Source organism: Panthera tigris, chromosome F3 (genome assembly GCF_018350195.1).
Source record: "Panthera tigris isolate Pti1 chromosome F3, P.tigris_Pti1_mat1.1, whole genome shotgun sequence".
In the NCBI taxonomy this organism is placed as follows: Eukaryota; Metazoa; Chordata; class Mammalia; order Carnivora; family Felidae; genus Panthera; species Panthera tigris.
Window position 1 is genome coordinate 25,514,544 of NC_056678.1, and position 17,141 is coordinate 25,531,684.

General features: G+C 43.7%; 1 protein-coding gene and 1 long non-coding RNA gene across 5 annotated transcripts in view; one reads left to right on the forward strand and one right to left on the reverse strand.

Moving 5' to 3' along the window:
• NPL (N-acetylneuraminate pyruvate lyase) overlaps positions 1-16,988 on the reverse strand; it is a 38,068-nt gene extending 21,080 nt beyond the window's left edge. For 3 of the 4 annotated variants that reach the window (XM_015543848.2, XM_007096211.2, XM_007096212.2), the window contains exons 1-4: positions 16,910-16,988; positions 12,211-12,296; positions 2,308-2,381; positions 520-607 (exon numbers count right to left, since the gene is read on the reverse strand). In XM_015543848.2, coding sequence (XP_015399334.1) covers positions 520-607; positions 2,308-2,381; positions 12,211-12,278 — 230 coding nt within the window. In that variant the 5' untranslated portion in view covers positions 12,279-12,296; positions 16,910-16,988. Of the gene's footprint in view, positions 1-519; positions 608-2,307; positions 2,382-12,210; positions 12,297-16,694; positions 16,771-16,909 lie in introns of those variants that run through there. The other variant, XM_042976154.1, reaches the window with a different exon arrangement.
• On the forward strand, positions 3,720-8,758 carry LOC122235845. The gene is made up of 2 exons (XR_006213920.1): positions 3,720-4,289; positions 8,711-8,758. It is a non-coding gene; the product is annotated as an uncharacterized LOC122235845 (long non-coding RNA).
• Positions 16,989-17,141: the final 153 nt, after the last annotated feature.

Consider the following 17,141-nt stretch of genomic DNA (forward strand, 5'->3'; position numbering starts at 1 on the left):
TGTCCTATTTGCTTACCATGGCATGAATGGAGCATTAGAACAAAAATATATCATTACACTGAAGTTTAGAAAATGTAGAAAGTTCCCTAAGACTACAAAAGGAAGCACCACAGAGAGCATGCTGAGTCGTGTGCACAGAGAAGATGTAGGGAAGCCAGGGCTGATATAAGCATCAGGCACCCATCCTGAGAGGAGTTGTTCAGAAGAGCCAGGGGACAGCAGAGTCTGTCACCAGCCCCACTCCCTCTTATCCCCTCAGTCCAAGGACAGGTAACCCTTATAGACAGTAAGGGGCAGCTTCCAGATGTATCCTCTGGGAGACAGGTGGGCCTTGCAGTCTGCCTGCTTCCACCTAGAAAGGAGGGGCACTCCTCTGCCTCAGTGCCTCGCTGAAGTGCCCGGATCCCCATGCCTCAAGCCTGACCTCTGACCAGAAGGTGGGAGACTGTGTCATCAGAAAAGAGCAGTACTCCACACAGCTCTCTGCAAGAGACCCTTTATCCTGGTGACACCACTCACTTGTTCCGCCCTTTTGTCATCCATTCCTCTGCGACCTGGCGTCGCTCTGAGACGCTCAGGGACAGGCCTTCTCCCGTTGTGCCATTCACTGTTCCAAACAGAGAGTCAGTCAGTGGGGCCAACCAATTCCTTTTGCTCCTCCAACAGCAACACTGGAAACGCAGGGTCAGAACTCCCTGCTTACGAGGGAGGGACATGGGGAAAGATCAGAGGATGGAATCTGGCAGGGGGAATGCTATGTTTCCATTTTTATCTAAGACTCTGTCTTTTTTCTATCTTCACCTTGGCCAAAGCAGCGGGAAGGCTAATTTATGACTTGTAATTACAAATCTGTTCTTGCTATCAGGAACAGATAGCAAGTATTTGAATGGAGACTGTCCTCATTTTAGGCAAATTTTGGGCAAAACCACCCAGTTCTATTATTTGGGCTTGAATGGCAGGAAGATCAACACCATCCAGAGCTGGGATGTCAAGGGCATCACACATGGGAGTTACTTATGAGGGTAGTGGTGCATACTGCGTATCTAAAACGACCTCAGTCTACAGTTTAACATGATGGCAGCACTCTAGGACAATTTTTAAATGGTAATTCATAATTAAACACCAAGGATATTAATATTTCTTGAATAAGCACTCTTACATATTCACTTATTCTCACAGTAACCCTGCAAATACAAATGATTTTTCTCATTTACAGATGAAAAAATGAGGCTCTGAATCACTAAGTAATCTAAGTTTGAATCCAGATCTGTGTGTTTCCAAAACTTGCCCTGCTAATACAATAATCTCTTAATGGACCACAGAAAGTATGCAAACAGCACTAGGATACATTACAGGAGCCTAAGGCATATGGCAGCACTTCGGATCACCAAACACTGAGCACTCAGGTGGGGTAGAGAAGGGGAGTGAGAGTAGGAAAGAGTGTTTTTCCTACTCCTTTGGGGTCTTAAGAAATTTCAAACATGCTCTACTAGTAGGGATGTTCCTAGTTTTTCCCTATACCCAGGGGACATCTGTGGCCTTTCGATGAGTAAGAATCTGTCTTCCTCACTACAGCTTGGAGCTGTAGGGCGGACACCAAGTGGTTCTGTAATCAGGCTCTGGTTTTAATGTGTGGCCTGCACACCTTTTCACAGAAGTTTTAACCTCCTTTGATTCTGACCTTATGCTTCCAGTTTTTAAGGGGCCCCTGTTGGTAGAGCAGTAGCTCAGGAAAAAGACGTAGTGTCCAGTCTATGGAGTCAAGCACCCAGAACACAACACAAGGGGTAACTCAACCAGAGGTAAGCATAGTTCTCAGGCCTGAAATATTCAGGGTCTGACTTTTTAATTTCCACCGTCTCTGAAATAAATGAGGATAACTGCTGGACCTGTGATTCCCTTGTGTGCTGCATGTCGAGTCTTTCTACATTTACCATACGAAAGGTCTGGTTGAGGTCAGAATAAAGCCCATTCTTAAGACAGAGAAGTCTGGATTTTGCTGTTACTCTACCATTTCTTGGTTCAGTGCGTTAGGCACCCTGAATAATATATCTGAGTCATAGATTTTCCTCCTTAAGTGGGGATAAAAATAATACCTTATCTGTTTTGAAGGTACACCACCAAATTAGATAATCTCTTGAGATGCCTTCCACATCTAAAACTGATGAGTCCACAGATTCACAAATTTTACTTAGCTTAGCCAGTAAACTATGGCACAAGACACTGTGACCTACTAGTAACCAGGTAAGAGCTACTCTCTAAGGATTTGGCTAGAGATGTATAGAGAAATCTCTAAAGATGACTCACCAAAAATATTCTTCACTCCCTGTTCTTCCACAAGATAGTCCACGTACTGACCAATGACTGAAAAGTTGATTTCTCTAAAGGACACAGGAAAAAAAAAAAAGAAGAAATGCATATTAAGACTTTTTTAGAATATTATTCAACCAACCCTTAAATCTATAAACTGCTCCCTTTTGTTACTAGTTATTAAAAGTCCACCGGGCCGGTGTGTAAAACTGTTAGCCTGCTCTAAATAATGCCTGAGTTTTTCCTTGTTTTTTGAGTGATTTCTCTAGTTGTTCACATATGCTTCACTTACGTGAGCAACACATCACTTATTTATCAGCAAAGGCTTTACATTTAAATATCCCCACAAGTAAGATTTAAAAAGTAATTACTTAGTAAGCTTTTGCCCTTTTGGGGAAGAACAATGGTCGAAGCCGTGGTGAAATGAGAATTTAACATATTCCATTTGGTGAGAGGCAATCATCTTTTAGGCTTACAAGGTAGGAAAATTCGATCTTAATATTTAAGAATTTTAGCACTTAATATTTGTGACAGCAAATTAAGCTTCAATTGTATTTGCTAGTTTTACATCGAACAGGATTAACATCGGAGAGGAACTTGGCTGTCACTGCCTCTCAAAGCACCGTCTGTGGAAGAGTAGCACAGGCATCTGGGGTCTGTAAGAAATGCAGAGTCCCAGTCCTCACACAGTCCTCCCCAGTCAAAATCCTCATGGGAATAAGATTCCCTTGTGATCTGCATGCATGCACTGGGCAGTCTGAAGAGCAATGACCCTGTAAGGATCTGATGCTTAAGGCAATAAGGGCTCTTTTCCTTAAAAATCATACTGATTTTAAAATCTAGAAACAGATTTACACACATCATATAAAGTGACTTGTTCTCAATCAAAGTGCAGGTGAGGATGATGGGGGCTAGAGAGTGAAAACTCAAAGGAAAATTGTGCTGTGGCTAGCAGGTGTTAAATGCCACAGAACCCATGGTTATACAGCCAAGAACAAAAAGTGCTAGTTGGCTTCCATTTACATTTTTGTCAATGGGGACCAGAAAATCTCAGTTTAATTTTAACCTTGTTAACATCCTTTTCATCTTTGCTTATTGTATTCCTTACCACACGAAAACAAAACAAAAAAAAATCTGATGCATAAAGAAAACAAAGACATCAAAGGATATTTATCAAAGATAATAGAAACACTAGAGATAACAGCAAAGAATGCACAGGCAGTCACTATCTGCAACATGCAAATGACAACTAATCAGAGCCAGTCAACTGGGAAAGTGTGCTTTAAAGCAGTTCTAAGGCCCCCTGAGGGGAGCAGACTCCCTCCATAATGGCATAATGGCATAATGGCATAATGGCATAATGGCTCACGAGCACAGCCTCAGAACATTGCCGCCCCTGCCCCCCTTGCTCAAATACCAAATCCTGGCCTCTCAGTCTTGCTGAGCAGAGGAGCTCCCTCAATACAGGCCAAGAACAAATTTAGGTTGTTCTCACCTAAAGGGAGAATGGGTGAGTTATCTGCCTAGACAATCCATCTCAATACCCTCATTTAGGTCAGCTTGACCTGTTCAACTGGGAATATCTATGTTCCTGCCACTTGGAACCTGCTTCTGGCTGCTTCCATTAGCCCTCCGCCACTTGGGATAAGCTCTGAGATGCAAGAAAATCAGTAGCGGCTTTGTCTGTGCATGGCTAACCCTGATTTTGACCAGTAGTGCTCATCTACCAATGCAAGCAACCAGCAAATAGCTCTGGCAGACCTAGGGAACTTCCAAATCAGACTGGAAGCTGGAAAGAAATCTGGTGGGCAACCATCCATGTTGGAATCACAGACTCAAACACAGTGGCTCCTGTACACTTTCACTGAGGTCTTGACAGCTCCCCAATCCCATCCCGGCCACGTACTGAAGACCACCTAGAGCAGGCCTGGCTTTGTCACCAAGGAGGAGCCCATAGAGCTCCAGATTGTCAGGGGCTGGTAGGTACTGTCCTTTGATGTGCATTCTTTTGGTTTAGTCTAATGCTTCTTCATTTGGAAAGGGAGGCTGAAGAGCTTGTTTCCATTTTCAGAAATACTTAAGGAGAGAAGCTGATTTAGTCTGTTAGGGTGTGTGTGTGTGTGTGTCTGTGTGTCCCCAGAATGGACTCTAAACTCAGCAGGGACACACACTGCCAAGTGGGCCTCTAATGGCCAGTCTAGTACACGTGCTCAGCACCCTACCTGGCTCCAATGAAATGCTCAATCATTATTTCTGTTACTACTCCTCATGACAAAACCCAGAAACACCTTACACCCTCAGCGAAGTTCACATCCCTACTTAAATGTTTACTTTTAAGAGAGACAGAGAGACAGACAGACAAGAATGCAAACTGGGGAGGGGCAGAGAAACCGGGAGACACAGAGTCTGAAGCAGGCTGCAGGCTCTGAGCTATCAGCACAGAGCCCAATGCAGGCCTCAAACTCACCAACAGAGAGATCATGACCTGAGGTGAAGTCTGATGCCAAACTGACTGAGCCACCCAAACACCCCAAGAATCATTTTGTAAATTGTTTATGCTCACCCTGCAGGCTAGAGCAAGGACTTCCAGAAGGCAGGCCTGTGCCTTTTATACCTCACAATCCCTAGTCTGTGCCTGGCATAGTGCAGAGACTCAATGATGGTGAAACACCCGTGATCGCTGTCTTAAAAGCAGCTTATCCCCACACCCGCAGGATACATTTAAACCTATAACGTTAACTGAATAAAGGAGAAACTAGTATATAAATAACTAGACCATTGAGAAAACATGATAAAGGCTATGACTGAATCAAAAAGTATATGGGATGGGGTGCCCGGGTGGCTCAGGTCATGATCTCACGGCTTGTGGGTTCGAGCCCCGCATTGGGCTCTGTGCTGACAGAGCCTGGAGCTCTCCAGCTCAGAGCCTGGAGCCTGCTTCAGATTCTGTGTCTCCTTCTCTCTCTGCTCCTTCCCTGCTCTCACGCTGTCTCTCTCAAAAATAAATAAAATATTAAAAAAGTTTTTTTAAGTATACAGGGGTTTAGAAGAGGGGCTAATTATTCTAATCAGGGAGGCTGGGAACAGAGACTTTGAGGAGGAGGCGGATCTGGAATAAACAGGATGAAATCTTGCGCTCCTCCCTCCCTTGGCCCTTCTCTTTCCAGGGAGTTGGCTGCACCCTTTGACAAATGTAGGCCAGTACATGAAGCCCATGATTGCTCTCCTCTTTCAGTGAACTCCATACTATTTTAGGGCTTCAGTGGGTAGTGCTTCCATCTGCACTGACCCCCTTCTCACTACTCCTTTAGGCCTTGCTGGATGGGAGCCACAATTATACTAGGGTTAGGGATGCTATGGGTGATACATTTTCTAGCCCCTCAAGAAAGCGGTTTGTTGGGGCGCCTGGGTGGCTCAGTTGGTTAAGGATCCGGCTCTTGGTTTCAGCTCAGGCCATGATCTCATGGTTCCTGAGTTCAAACCCCACATTGGGCTCCAAGATGACTGCACAGAGCTGCTTGGGATTCTCTGCCTCTCTATGCCCCTCCCATTTGCACATATGTGCTCTTTCTCTCTGTCTCTCTCTCAAAATAAACTTAAAAAAATGAAAGAAAGAAAGCAGTTTGTTGCTTTTCATAAAATGCTCCTAAAATCCTCTTAGAGAGAGAGGTGGAAAAGAGATAGCTCTTAAGTGTTTTGACCTTCACAACATTAAACATTTATTTTCTTGTTTAAAAAAATAACTTTGAGGGGGCCTGGGTGGCTCAGTCAGTTAAGTGACCAACTTTGGCTCAGGTCATAATCTCATGGGGCTCATGAGTTTGAGCCCCACATGGGGCTCTGTGCTGACAACTCAGAGCCTAGAGCCTGCTTTCGATTCTCTCTCAAAAAGTAAACACTTAAAAAAAAATGACTTTGAGAAGGCAGAAGATCTAATAAGGCCAGGCCTGCATTTTTTTAAATTCTTTATTTTTGAAAGAGAGACAGTGAGACAGAGTGCAAGTGGGGGAGAGACAAAGAGACAGGGAGACCCAGAACCTGAAGTGGGATCCAGGCTCTGAGCTATCGGCACAGAGCCCAACGTGGGGCTTGAACTCATGAACTGTGAGATCATGACCTAAGCTGAAGTTGGACGCTTAACCGACTGAGACACCCAGGCGCCTCCAGGCCTGCATTTCTGAACAGCATTAATGGCTGGGAAGAGCAGAGGCTGTCCCCTTTGGAGGCACAGAACCCCCCCCCCGCCCCCCCACCCCAGACCAACTCAGGGATTTCAGATCTCTGCAGCCCTTGGCTCAGTGGCTCCAGTCGCAAGTGAACCCAGTGAAATTACCCAGAGCTGTTACCATATTTGTCACAAAAGCATCCCAACAGCAGGGCTAAGGTGGGAACAGGATGATAATCCTCTCTGGGAACTTTATTCCCTTCTCTGGTTTCCCACCCTACTCTCTCTCTGTGTGAAGTGTGGGTTTATGTAAATTGCTGCAGGCACCGTCTCAGCTAGGAGGAGGTCACCAGCAGTAATGGAAACACTAAGACTGGATGATTCTTATCCCCACTGGATGGCCATTTGGGGCCTGTTGCTCAAGGAAGTGAGAAGTGGCACAAGCCAGTTCACTTCCAAAGGCTGGCTTTCCATTGTGTGTGTCTTCCTTCATGAGCCCCAAGAACACATCTCACTGCTGGCCACCTCAGGGTTGTATGATCCAGAACCAAATGCCAGGCTTGTTGAAGTCACTCCCCGATTTAACTCCAATTTAATACCTTAATTTCAATTCCCAGGGGTTCAGATTCTTTGCCTTGGGCTCATGAGTTTCTTTTCATAAAAGTGCTTAACTTTCTTCATACTGTAGAAGCTCTGTCATTTATATTTGAAAGTACACACCATAAAAAAGGAGAGAAGAACCTATGCAGGATCTCTTTGGATGTTATCACTCTTATTAGTTTGATACTTTTCTATTTGCAAATACATAATAAAGCATTTTCTTAAATAAATATGGTCATATTTGGTACTATAAATATGTACCAAATATGGTACTATATTTTCACTCAGCATGCCAAATCGAATATTTCCCCTCATCTTTAGATATTCTGTTACTAGACTGGCTATGCAGCATTTCATTGTATGAATGAACAGAATTAATTTAGCTAATCCTCTACCCTTGGACATTTAGTGCACCTGTAGACTATGTAAGAGGACAGAATGTTTATCCAATTATTTTTGCCACCAGTCACGGCCCTGAGTGGGTGCAGTTTGAGACCGTATGTAGACTGTATCTCTTCTCTTAGGGGAGAAGGATAACAGAATTCATTTGAAGTGGCTTTTCAGAGAAAAATCTCTATTGCTGTTCACTTCCTCTCCTGGTGTATGACACTAAGTGAAAGGTTCCCTTTATTTGAGAATACATAATCAAAGGGGCAGGTCACGAGCATGCCTGTCAGAATATCTGATATTCCCTTTTTTTTTTTTTTTTTTTGGCCTTTTACATATAACTCTCAGTATTCAAAACCAGATGAAAGTTATGTGTACTTTTGGCAAAATAATTACTTGGCTACTTCAAAACTCCTTCAGCAGGGAAGTATTCAGGGACCATAATTGCCCTGCCTTGCCAGAAAACATTCTGTTCTGAGAATTTGGGTCATGTAGTCTCTCAACACAGTTAAGAAAACAATACTCTACACAATTCCAACTCCAGCGGTCCAGGCCCTTTCGGACTGGGGTAACAGGTCTGTTTTTACCAGAGGGTGATATGAGGATTCCTGTGATGAAGCCAAAGGCATTCTGGGGAGGAAATAGTCTTTTTCTTGACATTTTGGCCAATCTGAAATGGACTTTCTGTTCTAAACACTGTACTGGCCCAAGGGAAGGAGTGACTTCTCAAAACAACTAAGGAAAACAAACGTCTTCTACTCTTGTGTAGAAAAAGATGAGAACTGAGGTGGGTAGAGAAAGATCTTTCTCTCCAGTGACATGGCTAGGGGCAGTGTGTTAACCTTTAGGATCTTGGTCTCATCAACTCTACAAACAACATTGTAGTTCTCTCTCAGATTAAATTGGAACATGTACAGGGCACTGGGTAGCTCAGTTGGTTGGCTGAGCGTCTGACTCGATTTCAGCTCAGGTCATGATTGAGCCCTGCATTGGGCTCTTTCCTAAGCGTGAAGCCTGCTTGGGATTCTCTCTCTCTCTCTCTCTCTCTCTCTCTCTCTCTCTCTCTCTCTCTCTCTCTCTCTGCCCCTCCCCTGATTATGCTCTCTCTTCCCCAGAATAAACATTAAACAAAATTGGAACATGTACATTAAAATGCCCGACATGATGACTGACACCTAGTATTTAGCTCATCAGTGTTAGCTTCTTTTCCTAGTGAAATAACAAAATGTACTATTCACTGTGCTACAGGCTGAAGACAGAATGATGAATAAAAAACACGCTCAGTCTTTGCGGATTGCCTGGTACTCAATAAATATCCGTGGAATAAGGTGAAGCAGCTGCAAGCCTGGAGGGAGAGACAGGTAATGAGTACCGTAAAAGGCATGCACAGGCTGATGTAATGTGTAAAGATGTACACAGGCTGACATGGAATCCCAGGGGAAGGACTCTATCATTCTTTTTACGGAAAATGGGGAAGAAGCACCAGAGGATGGTTTTGATGGATGAGTAGAAGTGCTCACGTGGAGTAGAGGGAGGGGAGGATGGTGGTAGAAAAAGGCAGAGGAAACAGAATGAGTAAAGGCACTGAGGGAAAAAACTATGAGGTGTTTGGGGGACCAGAAATGTAGCAGGAGAGGTATCCAAGAGAGTTTGAGCTTGAACTTAGATCAGTTCATCTCGGACTTTAATGTGCTAAAGAATCATCCAGGGATAGTTAAAATGCCTGTCCTGATTCAGTTGGTATGTAGTAGGGCCTGAGATTCTGCATTCCTAGCATCACATGGGAACTTGTGATGTAGAGCAAATAGCCTGTGGATAAGCAGTAAGGCTTAGACAAAAGGGAGTCAGCAGAGATTCTTAAAGAGGACGTAATCAGATTTATTTATGAGGAAGCTCACTGTGCTACAGTGTGCAGGCTGGACTGGGGTTACAGGTGCTTTTACACATTCTTACGGGACCACTGCAGTATCCCTCATGACATAGCACCAGAGAAGACTCTTTGAATTTTAATGGGCTTTGGAGAGGATATGGCTGAACTCCCTCTCTTTACAGAATATGAAAGAGAACTTTTAACACGTGACAAGACCTCCTTGGGGTCAGACAGCTAGTTGGTGGTAAAGCTGGGGGGGTGGGGGTCAAGAACCCAGACATTCTAACTGAAACTCACCTAACCATGTTCTTTCTGAGAACTTCCCCATTCCATAACTTTAACTTACATTCAGCATTGAATCAGAGTATTTCTTAGACTTATGAAGAAAAAAGGATGCAAGGAAGAGTTCTTTTTCAACCACTCTCACTCATGGAGACTGTGGCTTACTTTATGAGCCAGGTTAGGGAAACACCCATGATGTCAGGTCACCAGGCAGAATTTCCAGGTATTTGATTCCACATGACCCTTTTTTTATCTCCTGGAAACATGTCAGAAGTTCACATTCCCCTGTAGGCAAGTAGGCAAATGCCCACCTGTCCTCGGTGGGTGCTCCAATCTTGCCTTGTACCTACAGGAAAGCTTGGATGGGGCAGGCAGAAGAAGACAGTGGAACTAATATAACTTATATGCTTACTATGTGCTATGCCCTGACATACATTTTAATTTTTTTTTAAGTTTACGTATTTATTTTGAGGGAGAGAGTGAGAGTGAGCACAAGCAGGGGGAGGGGCAGAAAGACAGGGAGAGACAGAATCCCAAGCAGGTTCAGAGCTATCAGCCCAGAGCCCCACACGAGGCTCGAACTCACGAACCCTGAGGTCATTACCTGAGCCAAAATCAAGAGTCGGAACTTAACCAACTAAGCCACCCATGCTCTCCTTAATTTAACTTAATTCTTAAAAATTTTTTTTGTTTTTAGTTTATTTTTTTGAGAGGGAGAGCATGCACATGTAAGCGAGCAGGGAAGGGCAGAGGGAGAGAAAGAATCCCAAGTAGGCTCTACACTGTCAGAACAAAGCCTGATGTAGGGCTCAATTTCACAAACTGTGAGTTTACAACCTGGGCTGAAACCAAGAGCTGGACACCTAACTGAATGAGCCACCCAGGCACCCCCAATTTCACACATCAGGAAAGTGAAGGTTCTAGAAAAGGAAAAGAATTGAAGAAGAGGAAGAAATAGAGAAATGGAGACAGCAGGGCCAGAGATACTGGGGAGTGGAGAAGGATCCAAAAAAGCAGAGTCCTTTATCTCTAATACTTGGGGCTTGGTGTCCTGGGAAAACAGTGGAATGGGGAGGAAGAACACACTGACACTCTCAGTGAGTCCCAAAGGAACAAATGAGACTGTTCAAGAGGTCCCTTCTAGGCTGAGGGGTCTGATTAAAAAGGTTAAAGCAGCATCAACCAGTAGTCGTGTTCTGAGCTTGCAAACAGGATCCTAGTCAATAACAGGAAGTGAATCCTGCCTGCTCATGCAGTCACATGATTTATCTGTTTTATGGGGCCAACAGTGGCTAACACACAAAGAGCTGACTTCAGTCTTTCTTCGAACTTGTGGAAATGGAGAAGCAACAGAAAAAAACTGCTAGGAATCACTGAGTAATCTAAATGCCATCTCAGCAAGAATTCGATTTAGACCTAGTTAAAGACATGATTTTTCAGGAAACTGAGAAGATGGAGGTTTTGAACTCCAATGATCTGAGGGAAAACTGTGATATGGCCAGCTCTGAATGAGAATACAAAATCCTAAGAAATTTCACCTTTTTTAAAGGGGAAGGGTCAAGGTTTACAAATTCAGCAACATAAGACCAAAAAAATAAAATGCCATGCATAAAGATATCTTAAATGCCCCATCATCTTTTCATCCCCATCTGATGCCACAACAGTGGTTCAAACAAACTTATTGACCTAAGTGCATAGTGACCCTGTGCTGAGCACCATCATATGGATGACCTCACTTGAACACCTGTAAGTCCACCATGCAGGTGAATTACCATTGCATTTTATAGAGAAAGAAAGGAGAAGCTTTAAGAATCCAGAATTTTGACTGTTTTTGGCAGACTGACCCCTCTAACAGGTCAAAAGCATTTAGATCCAGGTGGATAAATCCCTTTTTGGTTAATGCCAATGTCTGGGGAGGAGTTACACGTTGCATGTGGACACCTACGGCACGTGACCGTTATCTGCTAGGACCGAGCAAAGGGCCTGCCATAACATTCATCTAGGAGCTAAAATACTTGTTTGGGTAAGGAGTTCTCAGCAATCATCTGTTGTTACCTCGAATTCCTGCAGGCTGCCAACATTTAACCAATGCTGAAATGTGATTACAAACATACTAAGGGGTCCACCTTGCAGCTAACTTCCCCACTTTCCTCAAGGGAGGGCATTTTAATCACATCTACGAATAGCCTGGGGTGGAATCATGCAGCTTTCCAGGGACAGGATCTAGAGGGGCCAGGTCAGTGCTAACAGCAAATCCTGCTAAAATGAGATTCTCTTCATCCAGTTCCACCGGCCTTATTTGGGAAAGCCAGGGCTCTGATGAAATTCAAAGAGAATTTACTTTCTGGAGCTACAGATGCTGGGAGAAAGGCAAGATGCCACATTGTACCTTCTCTCTTCCTGTTCAGTCTGTGACACAGAGACCTCTTCTCTGACTTGGGGTCAGAGACCATGCAGGGGGCGGATAACTGACAGAAGCTGCCATTTGGCAACAGTACCACAGAGGCGCACAGTCTAAGTGACTGCTAGTGTAGAGGATTTCTGTCCATGTTGCTGGAATGAGAACAGATCCCCTTAGGTCCCAAGTGATAGTTACCCATGCTCCGTCATTGGCGTGATGGTTGCAGCAACAAGACCTTGAAGTTTCTTCTTTTGGGAGGCCATTGAGCTGCTGAAAAATGTCTGCAAAACATACAATATAATTCCTCTCCTTCTTCAAGGAATGCCAATTAATGATCAAACTCCCAGGCAAAGTCCATTCCCAGTTTAAAATTGTGAAAAATGCTTACAAGTACACAAACACACAGAGCAAATGAAGAGAATGTAAAATGTAGAGCTTAATTTTGCAGACAAGGAGATTATTTTTAAAGACAGGAGCGGGGGGGGGGGGTGACAAGTGTTCCAGGAAAATACTATCAGAAAGGCCTCCCACTTTGTCTATACAGGTGATTCAGGCAGCCTGAAACCTCACAGAGAGGGGGTACATGACAGCAGGCCCAAGAAAGAACATCAATTTAACTCATTTAACTCAAGGAGATCATATATATACATATATATATATATATATATATATATATATATATATATATATATATATATATATCTTTCTCCTGACCATATTTCAATTTAATTAATAGTAATTTTATACATATATAACATAAAACATATGTATAAAATTATATATATTATCCTATATATTATATACATAACGTATTATATATAATATACAATATATATTTTTATATATATTATATATATTTATATATATTACGTATTATATATAACATATATACATTTTATATATAATACATTATATATATAAAATATATAACATATGTAATATATAATTATAATATATATTATATTGTATATTTATATAATATAATCTATAACTTATATATGTAATTATATAATATACAATTATATAAATAATAATTACAACTATATACCATATAATATATAATATATAGTTATAATATATGTAATATATAATATATGATAATATATCATATATAATTATAATACATAATATATACAATGATATATAATATATATAATATAAATAATATATTATATATACATAAATACTATTACTTAAATTGAAATATGGCCAGGAGAAAAGAGACATTCTTTTGTTTTTCCATATCTTCATTCTTTTAAGGAGAAGCTCACCTAAAACCAGCACTTACAGTCTTAAGGCTTCTGTGTGATCTACTTAATGATCTTCAGATTTACCTATGTTTGAAAATTCTAATTTTGACTAGTTTTGCCCTGTTTTCCTAGCTCTAGTAGACCATGTACACTGTATCATAATTGTTTATTCATCTCTCCCCCACTAGACCAAGCTCCCTAGGACAGGGAATACATTTCATTTGCCTTTGCTTTTCCTGCACTGAGTTACCTGGTAAGACATCTTGTGTTCAATTAAAAAGGGATGAATATGTAGGTAATTGAATGAGGTGTTCAAATTGTAGCTGGATAATGACTTCCACAGACAGGGTGATCATGGCTGAGAAAATCAACCTGACCCCACTTATGTGGGGCAAAAGGATCCCTCCCCATCTGGCAGAGAATACACCTGTCTGCACCAGTGTAAAAAAGCCAAGAGGCTGTCGAAAACAGCCAATGAGAGGCAAGAGAGTATCGTGGTTAATAGCTTGGATTCCATAGGCTGACTGCCTGGCTCAACTCTCAGCTTTTCCACTTACCTAGTTACAGAACTGTTATTATTTTTTGAACTGTAAGACACAAAAATGCGAAGCCATGAATGCAAAGTCTTAAAAATTGAAGAAGAAAATAAAATATAACCAAATAGTATTTGGTGACAATTAGATAAAACATGGTTGGCTTAGAGCAAACACGGTGATGTCTATAGGTAATGGACAAGTTGGGGTATATTACAGGTCTGAGGTCACTGGCACATTAAAAAGCCCAGTGTCCACTATACTTAAAGTTGACCCACACAACGTAACAATTATCAACTGTTTCATTTTGCTTGCTCTTTATAACTGTTAACCTCATTTCCCCAAATAGGAGCATAAACTTTACAGATTACAAAGATCATATCTTTTACTTTTTCTGTCTCCTCCAAGAGTTCTGGCTCAGGTGAGCCCTTCAAGCCAGAAACAGGACAAAACAAAGACAAAGACATGAAAGGGCACACTGTGGCAAAATTTACTGCTTTTATAGGAAGCCAACGTGATCCCCCCCCCCCCCCCCCCCTTACAGATACGTCCCTAGCAAGACTTGCTCCTGAAATTAAGCCCAAATCCTTCCGGTAGTTTTGCTCTGTATTGAAGGGCAATAAAGGGGAACCTTACGTGATATACGGGATACTAGGATTTTTCTGCCCTGTCCTAGTTTGAAGATGAGACCAAAATCCTGTTGGGCGGTTTGAGACAAATGTAATCACCTGGCCCATGGGGAAAACACAAGGCCAATAACATAGGCCCATCTATCCCAGAGGAATGTCTGTGCATTAAAGGAGATGGACGCTATGCCTGCTGCGTATCTCCACCGGGCACTCCTGCAAGCATTGAACTCAGGACACTTCAGACTGAACCTGCCACCTGTCCCCTATGATTGCTTCCTTTAGTCCTTACAGTGGAGGAGGTGGAGCATCAGCTCTGGAGTCAGACACCATGGGTCTGCATCCTGGCTCCACCAGTTCCCAGTGGGGTGAGCCTGGAAGTGTTATTTACCTTCTCTGTGCTTCGGTGTTCACTCCTGTCAATAACAGTAGTCATATTTCATAGGTTGTTGAGAATTAAATGAATTCTTGTAGAGTGATTAACAACGGTGCCCGGCACACAGCAAGTACAGTATGAAGTAGCACCAGATGGCTACAGGACATTAGCAAGTATTCTTGCCTCTTATCTTCCTTCCCTGCCCCCTTACTGCCTCTCTCATAACTTACCCTTTATTACCTCTTATCTAGACCAACGGGCACAACCCCAGGTCTAAGAGGCCCAAAGGGACTCAAGAAGGCTCAAATGATAACAGTCTCAAGAGCTAGGGTCAGCACCAAAAGTCTAATTCAAACAGTGCTAGGCTGTTCACACTAGACTTCTGTATTCTGAGCTTTTAGTTACATTTATTTCACACTTAGGGCAGTTACAGATACTCTTAGGATCATCAGAAGCTTGGATGGGTAGTTTTATATATGGCTTTGATTGAAAGAAACAAAATTAAGTGCATGTAAATGCAATTTGGTTACAAAATCTCAAAAACATAGAACCTGTAGGGATGTGGGGTCAGAGTCAGGAATTCCTACCTTAATCCCCACTCTCCTCCTCCAATCCACATAGGCTTCCAGGTTAATCTCCTGGAAGCACAGACATTTCTAAGCCTGCCTTGGCCCAGCTCAGAAAATGCTAATGACTTCCCCTGGCTTCAGTAGGAGAAATGCCAAACTTCCTGGTCCAGGGCTCTGTATAAATCTCTTCATGCCTGAAGGGCACTAGCTCAAGTGTTCCCTGTTGCTCCTAACCGCCTTCTCCCATCTGGCCTGCTTCCTTAGGTTCTCCCATCTGGAATGACTATCTCCCACTTCAGCCCCTTGAGTCTAGACAACTTTTAAAACTCACTGTACAAGTTAAAGAACATTCCCTGATCTCCCAAGAAGAAGACAACTTCTTACTCCTCAAAATTCCCTCAAACACTTGCTTTTCCTTAAAAATGTTACATGTTATTAGCAGGGTGGTTTTGGCTCCTCTTCTACAGCGTCAGCCACCAGGGAGCAGGAACAGCTTCAAAAAAATCTGTCTCTGCACAGAGCAGTACACGAAAAGACCAAAATTTGCTGACTTTGTGAATGCTGAATTTCCAGGAAGAGATAGGGGCAAAAGATCACAAAAACTGTAATAGGTAATGATTGATATTTTGTACATTCAAATTTTAAATAAACTTGTTAACGTCAAGCTTTGGCATTCTTTGTAGCTTGTATCAAAAGCAAGTGGTTAGAATGTTCTCCACCCTAGGGCTCAATGCGAATTTAGAATGTTAATAGAGATGCTGGGGAGAGGCTATTACTCTTGAAATCTTGTATCTCTATCCACCAACACTTAGTACAAAGAATTCAAGTCAAATCCTCGGAAAAGGGCAAAGTTAAAAAAAAAAAAATCTCTGGGCGAGACGGAGGATGCAACTCTGGGCATGGTGAATGACTCAAGAAATACGCGCAAAAGAAGAAAAGAAATGGAGAAACGAAAGAAACAAAACCAAAACGCAGAAACATAACCAAGTTCCCATAAAATGAAGGCATTGGGTCAAATGCAATGATAAAGTCTGTTCCACTCCACAGCTGACTCAGCTCACTGAAGGGTCCTTGGAGAAGGCTATGCGGTCCGGAAAGAATCCAGGGGAGTGGTCCCTCTGTGCAGACCCCTGCCCCAGGACTGCAGCGTGTCGCTTTCGCACTTCCTCTAGCCCCACGTCCCAGCTTTTCTGCCTTCCCCTCTCCTCCGGGCCATCCCCGTCCCCCCGCCCCTCTGCCCCCCTGCCCCCCTGGCCCCCTGTCCCCATCCCCGGGTGGGCTGCAGGTTTCCGTCCGCCCATCCGCCCGGCGCGGGCCGCGCTCACCGGATAAGCCCGGGTCCGCCTCGGTCGCGGGTGGGCCGCCGCCGCTGCTGCCGCTCGCCTCAGTGCTGCGCGCCGCCCCGCGCCCCCGCCGCGGCCTTTCTCTCCTCCGCTGCCGCGCGGCCCCGCACCACGTGCCTACGCGCCCGCGCAGAGCCGCGCGCCCCGCACGCCCCGGACGCTGAGCACATGTGCAGTTTAGCCTCCCTCCGCGTTACCTGGGGGTGTGGGCGAGGCGCCGGGACTGCGAGCTTCCGAGCTTGCGCCTCCCGAGCCGCGGCGCGTGTTTACGCGCGCCCAGATTCCGCGGGGCAAACTCTCCCTTCCCCTTCTGCTGCGCGGGTCGTACCGCTTGCGGATGCCTCCTGGGCTCCTGTTCGCTTTAACTTCTGTCCAGGGCTCGGCAGCAACAGGTACTTCGTGGTTGTGGGCTTTGAAATTTGGGCTGCC